Here is a 20,668-nt window from a genome sequence, read left to right as displayed (position 1 = left end):
CTTTGTTGGATATCCCATTAGCCATAATTACGAATTCTCGAGCACAGCACCTGAAAGCATCAACAACAAATGAAGTTCTCTCTGCTGTAAATCCCTGTGTAGAAGAATATGTTAACCGAACACCTTTTGTAGATCTTTGATGTCATATACTCTTCATATTTGCATTTCAAATAACCCAAATAAGGCAATGTATATATAATAAATGTGCATACAATTCACGAAGTCGTAAATCGAATTTCTTCAAAAGACAGACACAATTTCCATTTTAAAAACATTAGTCGACACCGTTAGCGGTTGTTTTAGACTTTGATAATGGTAGTGTGCAATGTAACGTTAGCTATTATTACATCGATTCTCTAAAACTAGACGTGTGTCACGCATTTGACCGAAATAATCCGACGTTGTTGTTCTGTGGCTCCAGTATTCCAAATAGTGGGCCATGTATTGCCAGTTATAGGACAGAAAACGAAATAACTAAAGCAGTGGGAGTGTTGGGCTGAATTCCACACTGCAATGAGGCATACATCATAGATGATACATATCAAAAGAAAAAAATGAATAGTTATAATATCGCCCTCTGCCGGTAGACTTTAATTACTAGACTTGTCGCTCAGTTATGACGTTCCTCACGTGTGTTTTTCCCATGATGATGACCTCCTTGGTCTGTAAATACCGGTAAATACCGAATACAGCCGCGCTTTGGAGAAATGGAGACGAGCGAATGATTACTTGTTACACTGTAAATGGAGTAAGTGTACTTTCCACCAGGTTAACGGTTATATTCACTTTGAGTTGCTTATTTCGTAGGGATTCATATTATATTTAACAACTACAGCTGTCATTCTTTGTCATCTGCTCTGAATTCTTTGGATGGGATCTCAGGAAATAGCCTTTGCTTTTAGTTTATTATGTTAATGCCATAATCTCAAGTAATGGCTGTGCAAATGCCCTTTACTGGACTCCTGTTTGTGCACAGACTGGTGAGAATTAGCACATCCAGTCAAAGACATCTCACTAGCAGGGACATTCTGCTGAAATATGAGAGGGAGACAAGAACCTTTTCAACTGCTTCTGTGAAATGTAAGGAGAATAAGGGAGACAACTCGGAGTCGTCGCCCGCGGCCCCCAAGCTGACCTTCAGGCAAGCGCTGCTGTCCAGAGGGAGGCGGCCCCTGTCCCCCCTGGAGAGGCTCAGTAGCCTGCTGCCCCGGGACGCCCTGAGCCCCGAGGTGATGCAACTGAGGGAGCAAAACGAGCAAGACCCTGAAGAAGCCCCAAACATCCAGGTGTTGGGCGAAACACAAGACGAAAGTGGACACGAAACAACCCCTAAGGAGGTTGATTCAGAGACCCGTTGCGCGTCAGATGCCGCCATGGAGACAAACGCTTCAGACACCCAGCTGAACGAAGCATTTGATGAGGAAAAAAGTTTGACTTCACCCGCCCTTCCTGGGGAGAGCCCGCTCGCGTTCGGGGAGTTGCTCGTCGCTGAGTATCGTAAGAAGGGGCGAGTGGAGTTCAGGAAGATGTTCGAGCTCCAGACAGGGACGCGTCTGCAGAGCAGCTGGGGGGTTGTCCTGCACGACGACATAGCCGGGCAGCCTGCAGGCTGCTTCCTGAAGACAAGCAGGGGGGTTCTCCTTCTCGTCCGTCGGGCCAGTCTGGAGGACTACGTGCTGTATATGAAGAGAGGGCCAGCCATCGCCTACCCTAAGGTACGGTATTTGTTTGGGTGTGGTAGTCCCACGTGCAGTCCTGTTTCAGAGTGGCTCAAAAATTCTCCTGATCATTTGTTCTCCTTAAAGTGGTTACACACCAACCAGACGGCCGACCCTCGGCAGAAAAGCCAGTGGAAATGATCAGTCGCGTCCCAGAGGTCCAAAAAACGGCCTCGGAACACACTGAGGCGACACCGACTTGAGAAACGTAATACGTCGTCTCCATAGCAGCTACTTGGGCTCCTCTGTATTGTTGCCCAAGAAATGAAAAGCGGCAGCTGATTGGACAAACGCGTCACATTTTTTTCTCCGGAAATTCAAAGCCAGACTGTCATGGCGGCCGTTCAGAATACGATCTCATATTGTACTAAAATAGTTCACCGAAACGTGTTTCTGAGAACATTTTAAGCCAGAAATAGGCCGTGCAGTTGCTGAATCTGTCTTCATTTCAGCTCAACAAAGGTCAGTTTAAAAGATTTTCGTCAGATATTGAGAGACTCTAGTCAGCTCATTCCGCTCGCCATTTCCGGGTGAGCCCCGACTGCCCTGCCGCCTACTGAACGTGTCAGGTTGGCCGAAATGAACGCCGATAGCCCCTCAGACGGACAACGGCACGGGACACACCGAACAGACTCGAGTCACCGACCTCGCCAGACCGTCCGACGGACGATAATCGGCCCCGTGTGTCCCGGGCTTTACAGATCTCGTGTTTTGTGTATGGTTGGGCGGTATACAAATTTTGATACCGTCAAACCTCCTCCCTACTTTACCGCGGTATACGGTATTACCGTGACTAATTAAAAATGATAACGTAAGGCTCAGACGGCGTCACCAAACTGTTGGCACCATTCAGAAACTGAATACCAAACACTAATACTGAAACAATAATAACTTACAAAAAAACTACTTTCTGTCACATGATGACAACCACACATAATTACATAAATTATATTTAATATTTAATCCTTGTCTCCTATATAAGTGGATTGCTTTTTTTTTATGACGGTACTGAAACTGATACCGTTGCTATTTTTAAGACCCCGCGATATACCATATTACCGCCCAAGCCTAGTTTAGTCTCTTTCTCTTTCCCCAGGATGCAGGCACTATGCTGATGATGATGGATGTCACAGAGGGAGACCGCGTGTTGGAGTCCGGCTCTGGGTCCGGGGCCATGTCTCTGTTCCTGTCCAGAGCAGGTCTGCACCCATCATACTGTCACCTTTGGATATTGCACTAGTCCATATTGCGATTTTGATACATTTGCGATTAATTGTTCAGCCTTACCGGGCAATATATCAATATTATATTGACATCGATATAAAAGAATACATATCGTCTTAGATTTTGGATATTGTCATATCGTAATATGACATAAGTGGTGTCTTTTCCTGGTTTTAGAGGCTACGTTACAGTCAAGTGATGTCTTTTTCTAAACCTACCAGACTGTTGTAGCTGTTCTGTTATTTGCCTTTACCCATTTAGCCATTATATCCACATTACTGATAATTATTTATCTCAAATCTCACTGTGTAAATATTTTGTGATAGCACCAATTGTCAACCCTGCATCCTCATCGCAATATCAATATCGAGGTATTTGGTCAAAAATATTGTGATAGATCCACTACATAAAACCAGCTTACTTGTTGTTTCATCAGTTACGACATATTGCAGTTATTCATGTGATGAGGGAAAGTGGCCGAGGTGACTAAAATGTCACAAAAAGTGCTTGTGTTGTCCTCGGGTCAAATTTGACCCGTTCTCAAAACGTCTATAAGAGAAATATGGGTTTCTTTTTAACCAAATTACCCAAAACGTTAAGTACAATTGCAAGTACTTGATCACTACTTGGATTGAATTTTGGGTATTCAATTTTATATCATTTGAAAAAAAATTTAATGGATTTAAAACCTGACTAAACTTTGAGATACACATCTGTGATTATCCATCAACATAGGTTCCTCTAATATTAGTCAAAATAATTCATCATTTCAAAATTAGGTATAATTTCATATAAATGAAATGTATTGACCATGTATTCCAAAAATAAGTGTAAAGCTAGTGGTAATAAGTTGGTTTTAGTGAAAAATAGCATCGAAAACGTCAGGGAAAAAAATGGTACAAAAACGTCATAAAATGTGTCAAAAATATAAAAAAAAAAAACTGTAAAAATAAATAAATAAAAAATGTTAATTTTGACCCAGAAGGACAACAAGTGCATGGTTACTGGAAGACTTTTTTTTTTTTTCAAATTATGGAATGTTGTATGTAGTGTATTCTTGCATGATATAATGAAATGTCTGAGGAAGTTAACAGAGGAGACATTTCCCAGTATGTATTTTTTTGTTCTTCTTACCAGTTGGCTGTAAGGGCAGCGTGCTGAGCGTGGAGGTCAGGGAGGACCACCACCGGAGAGCTGTGCTGAACTACAAGCGCTGGAGGACATCATGGGGTCTGCGGCGAGGGGAGGAGTGGCCCGACAACGTCCAGTTTCACAACTCTGACCTCTGCACGGCTTCCTCGCTCCTCGCCGCTCAGGGATTCCATGCGGTCGGTGTCTGCTTTTAACAGGCCAATTTGTAAACGGAGACAGATGAGATAGAACAATACAGCAACACTCGAGTATATCATTCAGCGCATGGATTCTGTCTGTTGCAGGTGGCTCTTGACCTGATCAACCCTCACCTGGTCTTACCCACTGTGATTCCACATCTGCACCCCGGAGCTGTATGTGCTGTCTACCTCGCCAAGTGGGTATCTCCAGTGTTTCACTGTCTACCTTTCAAATCAGACCTGAGACAAGGGGCTACAGCGAATGAGGTTGCATACTTTGAGCTCTGAAAAAAGTGCGGTGGCTTTATACTGTGAAGGAATAGTGTGACATTTAGGGAAATAATTTAGATGATACCACTCATGTCCACTCAAATATGAAGCTACAGCCAGTGGACGGTTAGCTTAGCTTAGCACAAAGACTGAAAACAGGGGGAAACAGCTAGCTCGAGTCTGTCCAAAGGGGAACAAAGCCTGCTTAGCAGCACCTATGAGATTCATTAACTAACGTGAAATATCTCATTTCCGTTTAAAAAATGACAAGCTGTGGTCTCCACTGGTAGCCTGGCAACACCGTGGTGACGACAAGATTCCAGGAAGTTACTAGCCTGGATGCCAGCCGAACTTAGCCCCGCCCACACAATTTGAGGTCGGGAATTCTGACTAGATTCTGAGTAGGACCACGTCAGGCTAGGAAGTTACTGCTCCCAGCCAAGGAATGGTTGGATGCTAGAATCATAGACAGTATATAAGGCTAGAATGGATGGTCCGGAGGCGTGACCTCTGATTGGTTGACCGGTTGGTTAGGTTTAGGCATGAAACATGAGATTCAATTCAGACAACTTTATTCAATCCCAAAAGGTCAATTCAATTTTGCAGTCAACCAGTCACAGATAAGCAGACAAGAATAAACACCATCACAATCGGTACACACACACACACACACACACTTTAAAGACCCGATAAAACAATAAAGGGAAACCGTTAAAAGAACTGGAAGACTGCTGAGTCGTACACTGTGAAGCGTCCTCAACACAATTTTCTAGCATCAACGCCAAGGAATTGTACGGCACATAACCCTCTGTAACACACTTTTAACTACAAATTAAACAGGCTACATGTTAATTAAAAGAGCTTTTAGAGGTGTGGGTGACCTTCAAATAGAGCAGTTTAGGTGTTTCCAACTGTTTTCAGTCTTTGTATGAAAATGTGTGAAATTTGGATTGCCTCGAGTGCATAACTCGAGGCAAACAGCAAAGCAAACAGGATAAAGACAGAACAAAAACAAAATAGCATGCATGATAATTAGTGTCACGACACTAAACTAGCTCGTCAAGTCAGCTTTGTCAATTCTGCAATAAGTGCAAGACATACAGATTAATTGAAAATGCGTTTCTCTCCGACACAGGGTGCAATAAGGACACATACAAGTATAATATAAAAGATAAGAAATATATACAAATAAAGATTAAAAAAAAGATAATATATATATAATACAGTAATACATTCTAAATTGTGCAAATGTAAGGCAAAGTCAAAAAGTACAGAAAACTAAAGATGAAGATATTTATCGTGCTAGACTTGGACACATCCTGAAGCATTCGCTCACCAGCGTGTACTACATTTTCACTTTACACTCGGGACTGTCCCTCTCTGTAACACAGTATAACACAGGTCATTGACCTACTTGAAGGGCTCCGATGTTTGGCTCTCCCTTTGCTGTGTGAACGCATCATTGAGGTTCCGATGCGAGATTGGGTGGTGGCTCCGGCCCTCCAGAAGGACGGGAGCTACTGCGCCAGAAAAGCGCCGATCCTGGATGAAGACCAGAGGGAGGATGAGACATCGGTTGAGGCTGACACAGGTGACTTAAAGTGACATTACAGACCACGGTGCTCGTGTCCATTTGTCATATGTTCAATCATTTCCTTAAGTTGATGTTTTACGGTTATATTTCAGAAGAGATGACCAAAGAGAAACAACCAGCCTTCGGGAGTATTCCCTACATTGCCAGACCTCATCCGGAACAAATGAGCCACACAGGTACAATAGATATTACATTTCTAGTCCCGGTTTAACAGCGTTGGTTTGATGTTGGAAATAAATGCTCATTGTCTACTTTTTCATTTTCAGCATTCCTGGTGAAACTGAGGAAGTGTGTGCGGTAGCTTTACTGCCTTTTAGGAACATTGCAAAAACATGATTGTTGCATATCCACCAAATTACTGTAAATAAAAAATAATCAGGTCACTATTTTCACTGTAGTGTATTTCAATGAAAGGTATCTTGCAAATGAAAAGTTTCAAAAAATATTCTAACAGTGTGAATTTCCCCATTGTGGGATTAATAAAGGATTTTGAATCTTGAACAGTAAATTAAGTGAAATTGACTCTGTAATAGAAATCAATTTAATGCACTGTACAATTGTGTGTATACAGTAATTGTCTGCACCTAAAGAGCAATACATTTGCAAAACAAAGTCTGACTGACCGACACCTGTAGTGAATCTAGGTATTGCAAAAAAATAAAAAGTATTGTAATAAAGACTCAAAAAGACAAATTTAAGTTGAAGTCTTTATTCCAAACTTAAGAAGCAGTGTTGGATCATTAAACAGGCACACTGGTAACAATACTAAAAACACCCACTAGAATCCCAGTATGCAACAGTGGCTAAACTTTGATTCAGTGTCAAACGAAGTTGTTTTTTTTGTCAATTTCATTTAACATCTGTGTATAAATAAGTGGTCATCAAAAAATTTCAGAAGGGCTTTAGCAGATAAATAAATAAATATATAAATAAATAAAAAGAACTCAGTGCAGGTTAAACACATCTTTACATTACTCTTTGGTGTGCCACATCAGTCTTACTGCATGTTGCCATCACAAATTGATGTATGGAATGACATTAGCTCATTCTTACAGTCACCTAAATGGTTGAATTTGTTTTGACCAGTTACGTTAAATCACTACCAGGTTCACATTGCACATTTGTGATTCAGACCTTTACTTCAGAGTAAAAGTGGTATTAAAGAGAGAGAGCAATATATAGAACAGCTGGGTCTGCTGAGGTGGTGTGATGCTCTACTCCTCACTGATCCAGTCCATGGAGGAGTCATATGTGGACCCACAGCAAGACTCATCCCCTAACAAAGAGGGACGATAGAAACATGTAGTTTAATGCAACTTCAAATATCTTCTCAAATTACATTAGCAGTCATCAACGTGCTAGAATGAATCCTATTCCTAAACCAAATATTCAAGCTTTTCAAATTGCAGTCAGAAACACAGGTTATACATACATACATTCATATGCACCATCTATCCTATTTTTACTTTCTAATCCTGCTTTGTGAAATGCCTACCAGGTGTAATCCAGCTAAATCACATCTACACACAATCGAGACACAAAGTAAGTAAGTTTAACAAAGTGAGCTTTGATTAATATACATAGCTGCTGCTCGAGGCAGATGTTTCTCTCAGGGCGTTTTCACACCTGTAGTTTGTTTGCTTTGGTCCGAATCAGTTGGTGAGTTTGTAAACTTGGAGCGATTTGCCCTTGGTTTGGTTTGACACCTGGGAAAATCCAAGCGTACCAAAATGCGCCATTACAAATCACGCAAGAACGTCCACGTCCACTTTGTGATTCTGTCTGTGAAAGGTGCTATATCAAATAAACTTATTATTATTGGTCAGATGTGTCTGGGGGGCGGGAGCAAGAAAGTAAATAGAGGAAGAAGGTCCAGTGTTCTGGACTAGTGCATATTTCTTGCATCTCCATGGTCAAACCAGCTCATTTCATTAAAATGATCAGACGTTGTTTTGCGACGTTACTGTCTGCTCTGGTCACCGAGACTACGCTCTGCTCTGTCGGCGTCTGTCTCCAACTTTAGCGGCAGCTGGTTTGACCACGGAGATGCGAGTGACGGACGGCAAGCTTAACTGCAGTCTGTGAGAGAAACGCTGCAAGCTGCTACCGTTTGGACTGTAATGGACTACAGATGGAAATTAGCCCTTGGGCTACAATCTGGCATTTTTTTAGGAGTACTGCTGTACATGTTCATCAAATGTGCATTTTCCTGAAATAATTAAAAAAAAGTTTGCTGCATCGCGGATTGCTAAACACACCTGACTACAGGAGACATTTAGCTCACACTTGCGGAGTATGTATAGTTGGTGCGGTTCAAGTACGGCTCACGCTCTCGCCGCTCAAGAGTTCGACTGAAAGCGTACCGAGACCACCTCTTCAAGCAGGTCTCGGTACGCTTGTTTGGTCCGCTTTTGGTGACGAACCGCACCAGCGGGACAAAATAACGCTAGTGCGATTCAACCAAACTAAACGAGGCAGATGTGAAAGCCCCCTTAAACTCATTAAACCAGAAATCAAGCAGTGACGATTTCATGAATATGCACAATGCATCGATTGTGGATGTCTGTCACCTATTTCAGATGGCTATTAGTATGGCAATTCCTTTTTTTTTTTTAAGTTTCATTTGGACATCACTAACGCAAACAACATATGCACCATAAATAATTAAAATAAAATAAAAAATTAAACAAAAACTGTTTGTGGCTGCTCCTGCAGGTTACCATAGCCTCTTAAGATAGCCTCTACAGTACAAGTGGGTAGGAGGTATTTGTTCATGTGCCGTCATTTCTATTTTTAAGTTACAATGCTTTTGGGCAACACTCAAGTTTAAGAAGCTTCCTGAGATGAATATAATGATCATCTTAGCCTTTTACTTTTGGGAAACATGATACCTACTGGGAACCTCCTCAGCACAGCAGCAGAAGGAATGTTGTGCCTGGCTTTTAGTCTCCACCACCTTCCTGCGAGAGACTGCAGCTCTGGGTGGGGTGATCTCCAAACTCAGTGCAGAGGTGAATGGGTGTGAAAAGGCAGGGTTAAGGGTCTGCACAGCAAAACCTCTGGAGGGAGAAGAGGCGCTTTGGCTCTGATCCAATCCAGTGCCACGTTTACAGAGGGCACAGGAGACCGGGGAGGCCGAGGGCCCACGAGGGATACGAGTGTGGTACCCATACTGCCGCTGGGCGCCGCTGTGGTGTTCTGACCGCTCTCGCTGCCACACAAAGTGAGAGGACACGATGGCCATCACCTGGGGACAGAGATGGGAACCCACAGTCTAAGAAATTCATAAATACAGCTCCGTCAGAAAAAAACACTGCATGAAAAAACAAAAACAAAAAAATCAGAACTTCTGGCATTAAACCAAAGACATACAAAGTGCACTGTGCAGCAAAAACAAGACACTTCAAAAAATCCCAGAGAAACACCATTTATCATTCTCCTCAGGCAATTACACTTGTGTACCTCTTCGCAGCAGCGCCTGCTGACAGCAGCTCTGTACTCGACACGAACCCACAGCTTGTCTCGTTGCTTGAGGAAGCGGGGAAACTGCTTCCTCCAGTTCTTGCCCAGCGCCCATGGAAAAATCTCATACTTACTCTCTTCCTCATCCTCCTCCATGGTGTTGGCAAGATACCTAGATGTGAAGCACATGAGCCAGATTCGGGGTTATGGTTTTCCAGCAGTGGCAGAGAAGGTACATGGTTCACGTTTGAATGAGAATAACAACATGTAGAATGGAATTTCTTCCCCATGAAACTTACAGTGCAATGAAAAAATTCTTTCTGGTGTATTCAGCGATAGTGAAGCGGGCCCTTTTGAAGTACACAAAGGTCATGGCAAGAAGGTACTGATGATTAGGGAGAAAAGTTAAGAGTCAGTTAATTGTAAGCATCCTAAAGCTTTTGTCACTTTCACCAAATTTTTTATTTATTATAAGGATCCTCATTAGCTGACGCCTAGACGACCAGCTAGTCTTCCTGGGGTCCAAGACAATATTTAACCAGACAATATTAAAACATTTCATAACATACTGAAAAGAAATTACCAAAAAAAATTATATATATAAAAACTATCTGCTTACAAAACTAAATAACAGAAGAAAAATTACAATTAAAATGAAAACAATAACAGAATAGAGAAATATCTTGAAAACAAAGTTATATATTACAGTATATTACATGGTTAACATTAAGGTAGATCACATTAAAATAGATGGAAAGCAGTCCGTCAAATGTCATGATAAATAATTAAAATGAAGGTAAGATTTGACTCTTTAAAATATACCTTTCCTGTAATAAAACAAATGTTACTTGGAATTTTATTCCACAAAGAACTTGCTCTATAAATGAAAGTTTTTTTCAAGTTATTAGATTTTGGCAAAGGTAAAGTCATCTGCCCCCTACTGGCACCTCTTGTTAAATACGTATGGATATCTGAACTGTAAGTTATGCTATCAAAAATAAATGGTGGTGTCCGAGTTTGAATAACACAGTGCAACAAAGTAAGCACATTGGCCAACAGTCTTTTTATCAACACAACCATTTAAGACCTTCATGCATTTTAACAACATTGGACCTAGAATTTCACGTCAGAACAAGTCTGACCACTTTGTTTTAGGTAGGGTTTTTGAAGCAGATGACCAGATTAAAAATCAAATCAAACAATTTACCTTGTCACTCATTTTACAGCAACAGTCCATCCACAGGAAATCATGGATCAGGTCATCATCTGTAACCAAAAATAATTATTTAATACAAATGTCAAACATTCTTCATTCTTTCAAGTTTAAAAGTAAGCGTGATCACTTTGATGCCACTGAATATATGCTTTTTTTTTTTTAAATGGGGTCGGCTATTTATTTACCAAAAAGTCTAAAGAACGATGCCATTTCCTGCCGCTGGATGACAATGGTTGGGGGCATGGTCATTTTGGTATAATAGATCGCGTCCCGGCGCTGGCTTGGCTGGCTCTTCCCTGGTGGGCCCTGGGCGTCTCGGGTGTTGGCTCTTTTGAGCCGTAGACCTCTTCTGATTTGGAGGGAGTGGGGATTGCTGGGTTTGACTCCAACAGTCATTGAGGGAGTAGCCTGGCACCAACTGTGTGTGTGCTTCATCATGCTTCAGTTTAGACCATCTGTAGTGCAGGGCTCTATAGTGTGTTTAGAGAGGAAATGGAGGAGAGGTAACGTTATGAGTTTGAAGGTAACGTTACCATTAAATGCTTAGCTGCAACCCAAAAATAGGGGTTATTCGCTCGTTCAGTATAGCTACACAAATCATTAGGTAACGTTAAGTTTAACTTTGGAGACCACCTAATTTTCACTCGATAGCTAGCTACATCTCAATGGCAAAGCAATACGCTAACGTTAGTTGTCAGCCACCTAGCAAAAAAAGCGTCCAGCTTGTAGGATGCTAACTTTGACATTATTTTCGAACTTGCCCAGGTTAATACACTTAACGTTAGCAAACAAGTATTACAGTTAAGTCAACGCTAATAATAACAACGTCCTCAACCAAAGCCTTACCTCCGCAGTTCTTCCTTTTGGCTTAACGGAATGAAGCAGAGTTGAGCAATTAGCTAACGTTAGCTAGCTAGGTTAACGTCACCCTGAAAACCGATAAAAAGGTCGACAGATTCAGTGTTACCAACAGCTCTATCAGTGACACAACAGGGCATAACCTTAAAGCGCTAAGAGCTGAATTGAATAATGTCAGTAAGAACAGGAAAAGCAAAAAATTACAACGTTTAAAAGCTAAAACTGAGAATAAAGGTCCTTACAGGGCACAGACCAGTGAAGAAGGTGGTTTGGGAACGCGCTTCATGATCCGCGCCAATCAGCACTACACTTGCACGCGAGGACACGAAGACCAATCGCGCCGTTCTTCTTCTTCGTCGTCGTCGTCAAGTAATGGCTAATCACCCCCTACCCTCACTCTCTGTGTATTTCCAAAATGTTGTCATGTAGAAATGCAGATTTAGATAAAACACAATCATGAATGAATACAAAACTAAAATAATAAATTCATAAAAAAAACATATTTTTTTATTTCCTCTTTCCATTATTTATTTATCAGAATTCAAATAATTAAATTTAGTTGGACTTTATAGGCTAAAATGTTGTGTTGTTCATAATAGCCTACATAAATAAATGGGTGTAACACCTTGTTGGATTCCTCTATATCACTTGGGGTGGGAATCACCAGAGGCCTCACGATACGATATCATCACGATACTTATGTCACGATACGATATTATTGCGATTTTAAACATATTGCAATATTCTGCGATATATTGCAATGTATTACCTTTTTTTCCAACTTCAAATTTTTCCCAATTTCAAATGATGTCCCCAAAGGAAAATGTTGTCAACATCTGTTTTATCGGAAAAGATACATTTCTCTGTTCGTTCATCTCACTTCAGTTTTATTGCTGCAAAATGGGATTGTCAAGCAGACAGACTGACCAACACATATATCATAAAAAATCGATACTTGGCGTCTGTGTATCGATACAGTATTGCCACGAAAAATATCGCGATACTATACTGTATCGATATTTTCCCCCACCCCTATATATCACATGTGTCAAACTCAAGGCCCATGGGCCAAATCCGGCCCCTTGCAGATTTAGATCCGGCCCGTATATCAATTTGGGTTCACAATAAATTTTGGCCCGGCCTTTGCCAGATTTGCCAAGTCTGAGACTCAGAAATTCCCCCAGAAGCAGCAGAGAGTTTTCATATTCAGGCTGTGAAACAGGTTGTTGTTAAAAAAAATTTATCATTGATTTGCTAAATTCTATGATGGCTAAGGAACTCTTTTGTAGGGCTTCATGTCAACAAAAATACGACAAAGAGTGTACAAAAATGTCGGAAAAAAGGTGAGAAATGTCTGAGAAAGCCACAAAAAAGTCGGAACAAAAACAACAAAAATTAGGAAAAAGTGAGATGAAGTAACAAAAGCACATCAATAAACTCTACATGTCTGGCCCTTGGTGTGATTCTCTCTTTCCAGTGTGGCCCTTAGTGAAAATTAGTTTGACACCCCTGCTCTATATTGTTTCATATTTCAGTAACTTATACGGCTATTGCATAGAAGAACGAGACAGCAATTTGATCGGTGTAGGCCTACTACTGACTGATCATCTAGCAGCTGTAATTTGTGAAAATGGGGGCTTAACCTAGCTTGATTAATACATTAAATGGTGACTTGACAGAGATTACAGAGACAGAGATAAATTGAACAAAAATAGATAGACAAAGAAAACATTTAGATAATTTAACAGAATGAGAAAAAGGCAGTTACAGTAGTTTTAATGAGTGCAGCAGTAGAACATATTGAGGCAAATGGGTTGCGTATGGATAGGGACAAAACTGTCACTTTCCTCTACACAGATGAGATTCAGTTTTTACTAATTTATACAATATTCGTGATCTATAGGGCAAATACATACACATAAGGGCAAATACATAGGCTACACATATAACTGGAAATAGGTATTTAAAAGAACCAAATGAGAGGATTTGAAATGTTCTAACAAGTTAATCAATTTAGGTAATACACCACAAATCCACTGAAACAAGTTGATACATGATGTCTTTGTCAAAAAGCCTTTCATCACATTATGGTTTAGTATACATTGTTGTCATTGTAATCTCAACCACAGGGCTTAACCTTCTAAATATATTTATCTTATTCTTATTATCTTTTCCTCTTAATTTTAATTAATTTGTTTTTAATTATTTGTTTTCAATTAATTTTCTTAATAGGATTCAAAAGAAAGACCTAGGGGAAAAAAAAGAGGATTAGTTTAATCTTTTCTTTTTACATGTCAGTGTGTACTACAGAGAGGCAGAGCCACTTCAAGTTATTTTAAAGTTTGCCTCACTGTTCCAGGAAGTGATTCTAGATAAAGAAGCTAAAAGAAGATCAACAAATAACGAAAATAACTTACTGTACAACGGCATGACAAAGGTATTTAAGTCTGTCTTTAGATATTTTGTCAAATGAAAACATTGTAGAACAGCAATGATAGCCTATAGCATATCACTGTTGATAAAATAACGTTAGTGTTAAAAGAATTATTTATCAAGAGATAGACAGAAACACTGAAAATGTTACATCAGCTTATTTATGAGTGAAATACAATCATAATACAGAGCCGATGTCGTCAGTTGTTATCTGGTCAGTTTCGATTTCATCTCCTCTATCTGGTCAGAGTCAATGACGTCTCCCTTATCTGGTCAGGGAGACGCATGTTCTGTCCTCAGGCTCCAGACAAGATAGCCAATGGTTCCATGTTATCTCGTGGGAGAGTAACCAGTATAATATGATATTCTTATGCAAACAGTTTAAATATTAAAGGTCCCATGGCATGAAAATTTCACTTTATGAGGTTTTTTAACATTAATATGAGTTCCCCCAGCCTGTCTATGGTCCCCCAGTGGCTAGAAATGGTGATAGATGTAAACCGAGCCCTGGGTATCCTGCTCTGCCTTTGAGAAAAGGAAAGCTCAGATGAGCCGTTTTGGAATCTGCTTGTTATGAGGTCATAACAAGCAAGGTTACCTCCCCTTTCTCTGCTTTGCCCGCCCAGAGAATTTGGCCCACCCATGAGAGAGAGACATCATGGCTTTCAAACGAGAAAAGTGGCAGTTGGTCAAGGCCACACCCCCACCCTCCACCTTGCCCCTCCCACTCTCCTCCTCAATAGCTTCAGACACAGAAATGGCACATATTAAGGAAAGCTCATTGTGAGACTGGCTCTAGTGGCTGTAGTTCTGCACCAAAGCTGAATTTCAAAAAGAAAGAGACTTCAGATACAGTATTAGGAGACCACTAAGGTCTATATAAAAGCATCCAAAGAGCACCATGTCATGGGACCTTTAATGAAGACAGTAACATGCAAATCATAATTTTTCTAACAGTTAATATACCTGTTATCTGCATAACTGCAACCACATGCAATTGAAAATAAACACTTTTTCCTTTTTTTAAATGTAGTTGGTTGTTTTTAATTTTGCAATGGAAATGGCCCCAGGGCTAAATAGGGAGATATTGTATTGCAGGCTATAAAAAGCCACCTGAGGCCAGCTCTCATTACGCAAATGAGCTTATAGTCTTACAAGTAGGTGAGTTTTATATGCTTTAACATGACATGTGTGCATGCTGAGTTCACCAAAAGCCTCACTAATCCTCTCAGCTGCTTGTCCTCTTAGAGGAGGATGTGTTTCATAGCTCGCTACAAGGAAATTTTTTCTAAACATGACCATCGATCTGTGGATTTATTTTACCTATCTATGACAGCTGGAAGGGATTTGTAAAATGGATGTATCAATGTGTTGTTTTGGTAGCATCCTTGTGGAGAGGGATCTAATCAGACTCGACAACCTCAGCCATCTGAAAATGACAGATACAGCAGGTGGCTAAGGACCTTGGCTATTCTTTGCATCATTCAATGCACTGCTGTGTTGGTGTCTCAACGAAGACCGAATTATCAGCTTTTATTTGAAAACATTCAAAATGGGCTGCTCACCATCCAAAGGTAACCATTTTGGGACTCTGGGTTCCATGAGGAAGAGTCGAATGCTTCCCCCTGCGCCTCAAGAAAGCCCCAGAGAACCCCACTTTGAAGATGGAGAGAATCGTTATTCAACTAGATCAACAGATGGGGATACAAAGGAGAGAAAGGCAGCCGGACAAACCCAGACATGCCAGAAAGAGGCTTATGTGACACCACAAAAAAAGAGATATGTGACCGAGCTGGCTCCTGAAGCAGTAAACGTGGATAAACTGGGGAGTCAAAGAATGGACAACAACACAGTCTCACAGAAAAAAAGACAAGCATGTTGACAAGCAGGATGTGACAGAAAAAAAGCCTGGCAGAAAACAAAAGAAAATGACCAGAGGTATTAAGGGACTAAAAAAGAAAGACAAGGAAAAAGACAAACCACCTACAGAACAGAAAGTGGACTTCCCAGAACCTTTGGTAAAAGCTCACCAAGCTGCTTATGCTTTTTTGAATCCTAGCATAAACAAATATGACGATTTACTAGGACTTTTGGAACAAGCAACCCAAACACAGGTTTCTGTGCAGACTATGGTTGCTTTTATGGCTCTACGCTATGAGGAAATAATTCAGTGTCTGGAGGAGATGGCCGATGAGGGAGAAAAAGTTTTAAAAGAAAATGGAGAACATCTTGCTTGGCCAAGTCAAATGAAAAACCTCTCATCTTCTCCACCTTTGAAGTCTGGCTCTGCTAATATCGAGCCCCCACCGGATTTGTTGCAGCAGCTGCTTCAGTACACCACACAGAGAATGCAAAATGTGAGCCAGACTGTGGGTGGAATTGGGGAGTCTGCTTTGGAGGAGGCAGTGGAGTACTTTGCCTCTGTCTCAGAGCTTTTAGAGGAGAAACTGAAAGTCAAACACGCAGTAGAGACTAGGCTAATGCGACTCTTATCTCGCATTGAAATGGCCTCTCTGCGCAAGCCTGGGCCAGAGGATTCTGCTCTCTTTAGTGAGGACAGTGGTATTGGGGCTGAGAGTGAATCCCTTGCTGGATCTGAAAGACGCCATAGACGAGAGAGCTGTGCGTCCACTGGGACAAATAGAACTGTCAGTCCTATGGGATATACCTCCATGACCATTAGGCAAAGGGTATCAAGGCAGAAGCTTGCAAGTCAAATAAGTCCAAGTGTTTCTCTCACCTCACTCAACTCATTAGGTTCTATATGTACCATAAAGGCTAATCACCAAAAAGACTCATTGCTAGGATCAGTCTCCTTAGATTATGGGGAGGAAGTTGACAATGATGATGATGATGATGATGAGGACATGGATAAAGGCATGGAAGATGTAGGTTTTAGACCACGATCAAATTCTTCACCTGTAGACCGTGAACAACAACACCCACGCCGGCTACCCCCAAAGCGCATAGAGAATCCTCGAAATGTCGAAATGACTCTCAAAATGAAAAATGCTATAAGTGGTAGGATAGAGTTTGTCCAATCACAGAATGCTAATGCCAAAACAAAGATAATTGGCAGCCCAAAAACCAGTAGACACCAGTGGACAGAGGAGGAGGAACAATCTCCAAGGAGGCCTCAAACAACAGCACCTCGGAAGGCAGTGGTAAAAAAGACCCCAGTGACTAGGGAACGTCGTTCCCAGTCAGCAGAATCCCTGCGGAACAAAGGTGAAGATCCTACTCTGCTTGAACTAGAAAGGACACAGAAGGATTTAAACCAGAAGTTACAGAGGATGAGTAAAAGCAAGGCAGGTGGAAGCAAAGCAGGTGGAAAGACTGCTCCATCAAAACAAAATCAAGGAACCTCACCAGCACAATCTCCAGCAGTAAATCACAAACATCCCTTATTACCGAAGAACAGCAATCCCCAACCACTTGATGACAAAGCAGGCCTTATAAGGAGCAACAGTAAAAAACACGAGGTAGCCAGTGATGTGGAAGAAGATAAACTTAAGGACAAGAAAACATCCAAGGGTCCAATAAAAGCCACTCCACCCCCAAGCCCTCCTGCATCACCACGGCCATCTTCGGGACTTTACAGAGGCAGGAACTCGGTCAAAAGACTGATTGATACCTTCAGCCAAGGAATAGAGGATCTAGAAGGTCCTAAAGTTCTGGGGCCTCTCAAAGGAGTACGAAAGTGTGGTGTTCCTGTGTTACCTGGTTTAGGGAATGTAGAAGCTGTGCTAAGCACTGGAATAACCAGCTGTAGACCGGAATCCACCTCATCTGAGAAAGCCAATGATTTAGATCTGGATAGTCTTCCTCCGCCTCCACTGGAAGTATTATTGGACAATTCCTTCGAAAGTGACCAGAGTCTTTCAACTGGTGGAGCAGATGACGGGGCTACAAAAGTTGGAAAATCAACTGTATTAAAAAGGGCTGCAGTATCACATCGACTGAGGGCCTCAGTTAATTCAGGGACAGTGTTGCCAAGTAAAGGAGGCCTGCCGCAAGCTTCCAAGGTTATTTCCCTTGCTAGAGCAGATCAACAAGACACATCTGCTCCATCAAAGTTCAGGCAACCAGATGTCAAACTGGAGGCAGACCCAGGAAAGGAAAAGGATTCCTTGTACCAGCAAGGCAGAAAGAGTATACCTCTAAGACACTCTTCAGACTCACAGAGATCTTCAACAGGTTATGTAGCAACAAATCGATCTGCCAGTCAAGAAGAATCAGCAGACATACAAGATGGTGGCAACCTTTCAGTGCCTAGATCTAACTCTACAGTGTCTACAGTGCCTCCTTCTTCAGTGGTCAGGAGCCAACCTCCTGCCACGCCTCCCATGCATAGGGGGCGAATGTTACCCTCCACACCTTCTACACCAAGTAGTCTACATCGAAGACTTCCCAGTCCCCATAACTTCAAAAGGCAACCTACTCCACCCTCTTCAAGTAGCTCCCCTGTTAACAGGAAACTCACCACACCACCAGTAGTTCAAGAGAGGCTCCCCAGCCCACCTGTCACAAAGCAGAATATTTTAAACTCAAATTCATCCTCCTCGTACCCTTTCAAAGCACCGTCTCCACCAGCTTCGCCAAAAGTACAAAGATGGTCAAGGGAGAACAGCAGTGAAGACTCATCTAATGCACGGATGATCAGTAATGCACGTTCAGTGTTCTGCCCTGCATCCCCATCCCTGTTTGAGGCCCAGCCTTGTCCAGTTCCTCGACCCCCTCAAGCATGGACCTCTACTGGGGTCTCTTTTCTCTCACGTTCTTGGGGGAGTCGTGGGAGGTTTCCTGTATCTTTTCAAGGACCTCGACCCTTCATCCGACGTAGCCATTCAGACCGAAGGCCAAGTTTAAATCTGCCACCAAGATCGCCAGGCATCTCAGTGGCTGAGACTTGTGGAAGTGAGCCAGCAATATGCTCACAGGGGTGAGTGTTTACCATGTTTCTATGTTACACATCCTTAATCCGTTAATATGGCTTTTCATTCAATCTTTTGTAATAGCTTATTTTACAGGTACCTTCATTTCATAGTTTCTGTAAATTATCGGAGCAATTTGCTGGTGTTAAATGGTTAATTTTTAGGCAATTTCCCACAATGGGCAATATAAATTTGTACCAATTACTGTGTAACCTTTAGTTTAGTTGATATGTACTCACCAATTGAATTTTTTTTTCTGGAAGAAAATATAGCAATTATATAAAAGATAGAAAACAGTAGCCTATGTATGTAGGTGGATTTTATAAGAAGCAGTTTGTTGGCAAGACTCTGTAATAAGTAATAAGAATGAAAGGAGATTCTTAACAATTCTTTAACTGACAAAGATTAACTTGGGAACCAAGTAAATGTTAATTTGTAAGTTTAATGCTTCACAATTGTTTAATTATGTTTACCTGTAATTTGTAACCACTCTGGAAACTTTTTATAGTTTTGTTTGTATATTAATTGTTTGAAACTCCATGGGCAATTAGCTACAAACTGTATCACCTGACCATTTTCACCACAACCCTTTCCAGGAAATATCCAGCTCCTTTGTAGAAAATTACTAGGACATTTCCTTGTCACTAGCTCAACGTTACGTTGCTGATTTCTTAAGTCATACATAGAAGAAGAATTAGAATTACTAAGGCATATTTCATTCTTACTAATCATCGGTATAAAACCATACTGCAATAATTGAAGCTGTACACAATATACTAAATTAATAACATAACTATGTCTACTGAGACATGACTTTGTCTGAATAATCAAATGCAGTTGCCTCAAATATCAGTAAATTGTTTAAGTATCTAACTGACTTGACAATGCTGTTGTATCACATTGACGAGATTATCATTCAGTTATCTTTAATGCTAGCCAAATAGACATACAGATGATATGCTCCCAAGATATAGTGGGAGTACATCAAGGATAAGAGAATATTTGAATTGTAGATACATCAGCTAGATACTATCACATACAATATAAAAGCTATAAATCTAGTCTTTTTAATATCTCTGAATTTAATTCTCTCCTCTATGTATTTACCTTGCTGTTTCATACATTTTAAATGTTGAGTATATCAAGGGTTATTTGTCACAATAGTCTCTAGTAACACTCCAAAAATCTCATTTTAAGCGAATGTTTAATTTTAGGGGGGGTTTGCTCCTATGCGGCCATACATGATTTCTTCCAGAGTAACTGCGTGAACTGAGTCACTTTACAAACTAATCTCAGTCATGCACCCTTCTTGTTTATAACTGACTTGGCTGACTTCCCTAATTGTGATTGACAACATTCTCCATACAATCTTATAGGCTGGATGATGAACCAACCAGGGACAAAGAATTATGGGGGAGCCAATCAAACCTCAGAGCTCAACTACGCTCTGCATCACACCCGGACCTGTGTGTTGTTGGACAGGCCTTGCACAGAGACTGAAGGGGCCAGTGAAGGGCCAGTGGGATTATGGATTAGCAGGCTTTAGCAAGGATTTAAGAAGACAGTGTTTACGCCACTGCGAAGAGAGGAATAGCTATTTTATCCACTTTGCTGCAGTAACACACCTC

At 41.2% G+C, this 20,668-nt stretch overlaps 3 protein-coding genes across 8 annotated transcripts; 2 read left to right on the top strand and 1 right to left on the bottom strand.

Annotated features, from left to right (window-relative positions):
* Positions 1-580: 580 nt before the first annotated feature.
* trmt61b (tRNA methyltransferase 61B) lies at positions 581-6,523 on the top strand. Of its 3 annotated transcripts, none has more exons than XM_028566810.1 (7): positions 583-1,715; positions 2,815-2,917; positions 4,080-4,270; positions 4,379-4,470; positions 5,935-6,134; positions 6,233-6,313; positions 6,404-6,523. In XM_028566810.1, exons 1-7 carry the CDS (start codon positions 933-935, stop codon positions 6,436-6,438), a joined length of 1,485 nt encoding a protein of 494 aa, XP_028422611.1. In that variant the 5' UTR covers positions 583-932; the 3' UTR covers positions 6,439-6,523. The 3 variants fall into 3 exon arrangements, with proteins under 3 accessions (XP_028422612.1, XP_028422611.1, XP_028422610.1); XM_028566809.1 differs by having other exon boundaries at positions 584-1,715; positions 6,230-6,313; XM_028566811.1 differs by lacking the exons at positions 6,233-6,313; positions 6,404-6,523 and having other exon boundaries at positions 581-1,715; positions 5,964-6,093.
* A 731-nt stretch (positions 6,524-7,254) lies between these two features.
* Positions 7,255-12,047, bottom strand: spdya (speedy/RINGO cell cycle regulator family member A). 4 transcript variants are annotated; one of them, XM_028565992.1, is made up of 8 exons: positions 11,916-12,047; positions 11,662-11,744; positions 11,001-11,285; positions 10,807-10,865; positions 9,899-9,984; positions 9,600-9,771; positions 9,033-9,384; positions 7,255-7,413 (listed from the first exon to the last, which is right to left on the bottom strand). In XM_028565992.1, the coding sequence occupies exons 3-8, from the start codon at positions 11,251-11,253 to the stop codon at positions 7,352-7,354; spliced, it is 984 nt and encodes a 327-aa protein (XP_028421793.1). In that variant the 5' UTR covers positions 11,254-11,285; positions 11,662-11,744; positions 11,916-12,047; the 3' UTR covers positions 7,255-7,351. The 4 variants fall into 4 exon arrangements, with proteins under 4 accessions (XP_028421793.1, XP_028421796.1, XP_028421794.1 ...); XM_028565996.1 differs by having other exon boundaries at positions 7,329-7,413; positions 9,029-9,384; XM_028565995.1 differs by lacking the exon at positions 11,662-11,744.
* Positions 12,048-16,034: 3,987 nt separating this feature from the next.
* On the top strand, positions 16,035-19,052 carry pcare1 (photoreceptor cilium actin regulator 1). Its single transcript, XM_028566317.1, has one exon. The coding sequence runs from the start codon at positions 16,035-16,037 to the stop codon at positions 19,050-19,052; it is 3,018 nt and encodes a 1,005-aa protein (XP_028422118.1).
* The last annotated feature ends 1,616 nt before the right edge of the window (positions 19,053-20,668 follow it).

Source organism: Perca flavescens, chromosome 20, assembly GCF_004354835.1.
Source record: "Perca flavescens isolate YP-PL-M2 chromosome 20, PFLA_1.0, whole genome shotgun sequence".
Classification (NCBI taxonomy): domain Eukaryota; kingdom Metazoa; phylum Chordata; class Actinopteri; order Perciformes; family Percidae; genus Perca; species Perca flavescens.
Note: the sequence above shows the minus strand (reverse complement) of the source record. Positions and strands in the feature narration are given on the sequence as shown.

What these genes read in the sequence shown, in the direction of transcription:
- trmt61b (XM_028566809.1), top strand. Translation starts at nt 933, where the DNA reads ATGGCTGTGCAAATGCCCTTTACTGGACTCCTGTTTGTGCACAGACTG. An exon ending in TGTGCTGTCTACCTCGCCAA is followed by an intron (nt 4,471 to 5,934) that starts GTGGGTATCTCC and finishes TCTGTAACACAG; the next exon opens with TATAACACAGGTCATTGACC. An exon ending in GGAACAAATGAGCCACACAG is followed by an intron (nt 6,314 to 6,403) that starts GTACAATAGATA and finishes TTTCATTTTCAG; the next exon opens with CATTCCTGGTGAAACTGAGG.
- spdya (XM_028565992.1), bottom strand. Translation starts at nt 11,253, where the DNA reads ATGATGAAGCACACACACAGTTGGTGCCAGGCTACTCCCTCAATGACT. An exon ending in GCTGTAAAATGAGTGACAAG is followed by an intron (nt 9,985 to 10,806) that starts GTAAATTGTTTG and finishes CCTAATCATCAG; the next exon opens with TACCTTCTTGCCATGACCTT. An exon ending in CTGTGCTGAGGAGGTTCCCA is followed by an intron (nt 7,414 to 9,032) that starts GTAGGTATCATG and finishes CCTCTTTGTTAG; the next exon opens with GGGATGAGTCTTGCTGTGGG.
- pcare1 (XM_028566317.1), top strand. Translation starts at nt 16,035, where the DNA reads ATGACCAGAGGTATTAAGGGACTAAAAAAGAAAGACAAGGAAAAAGAC.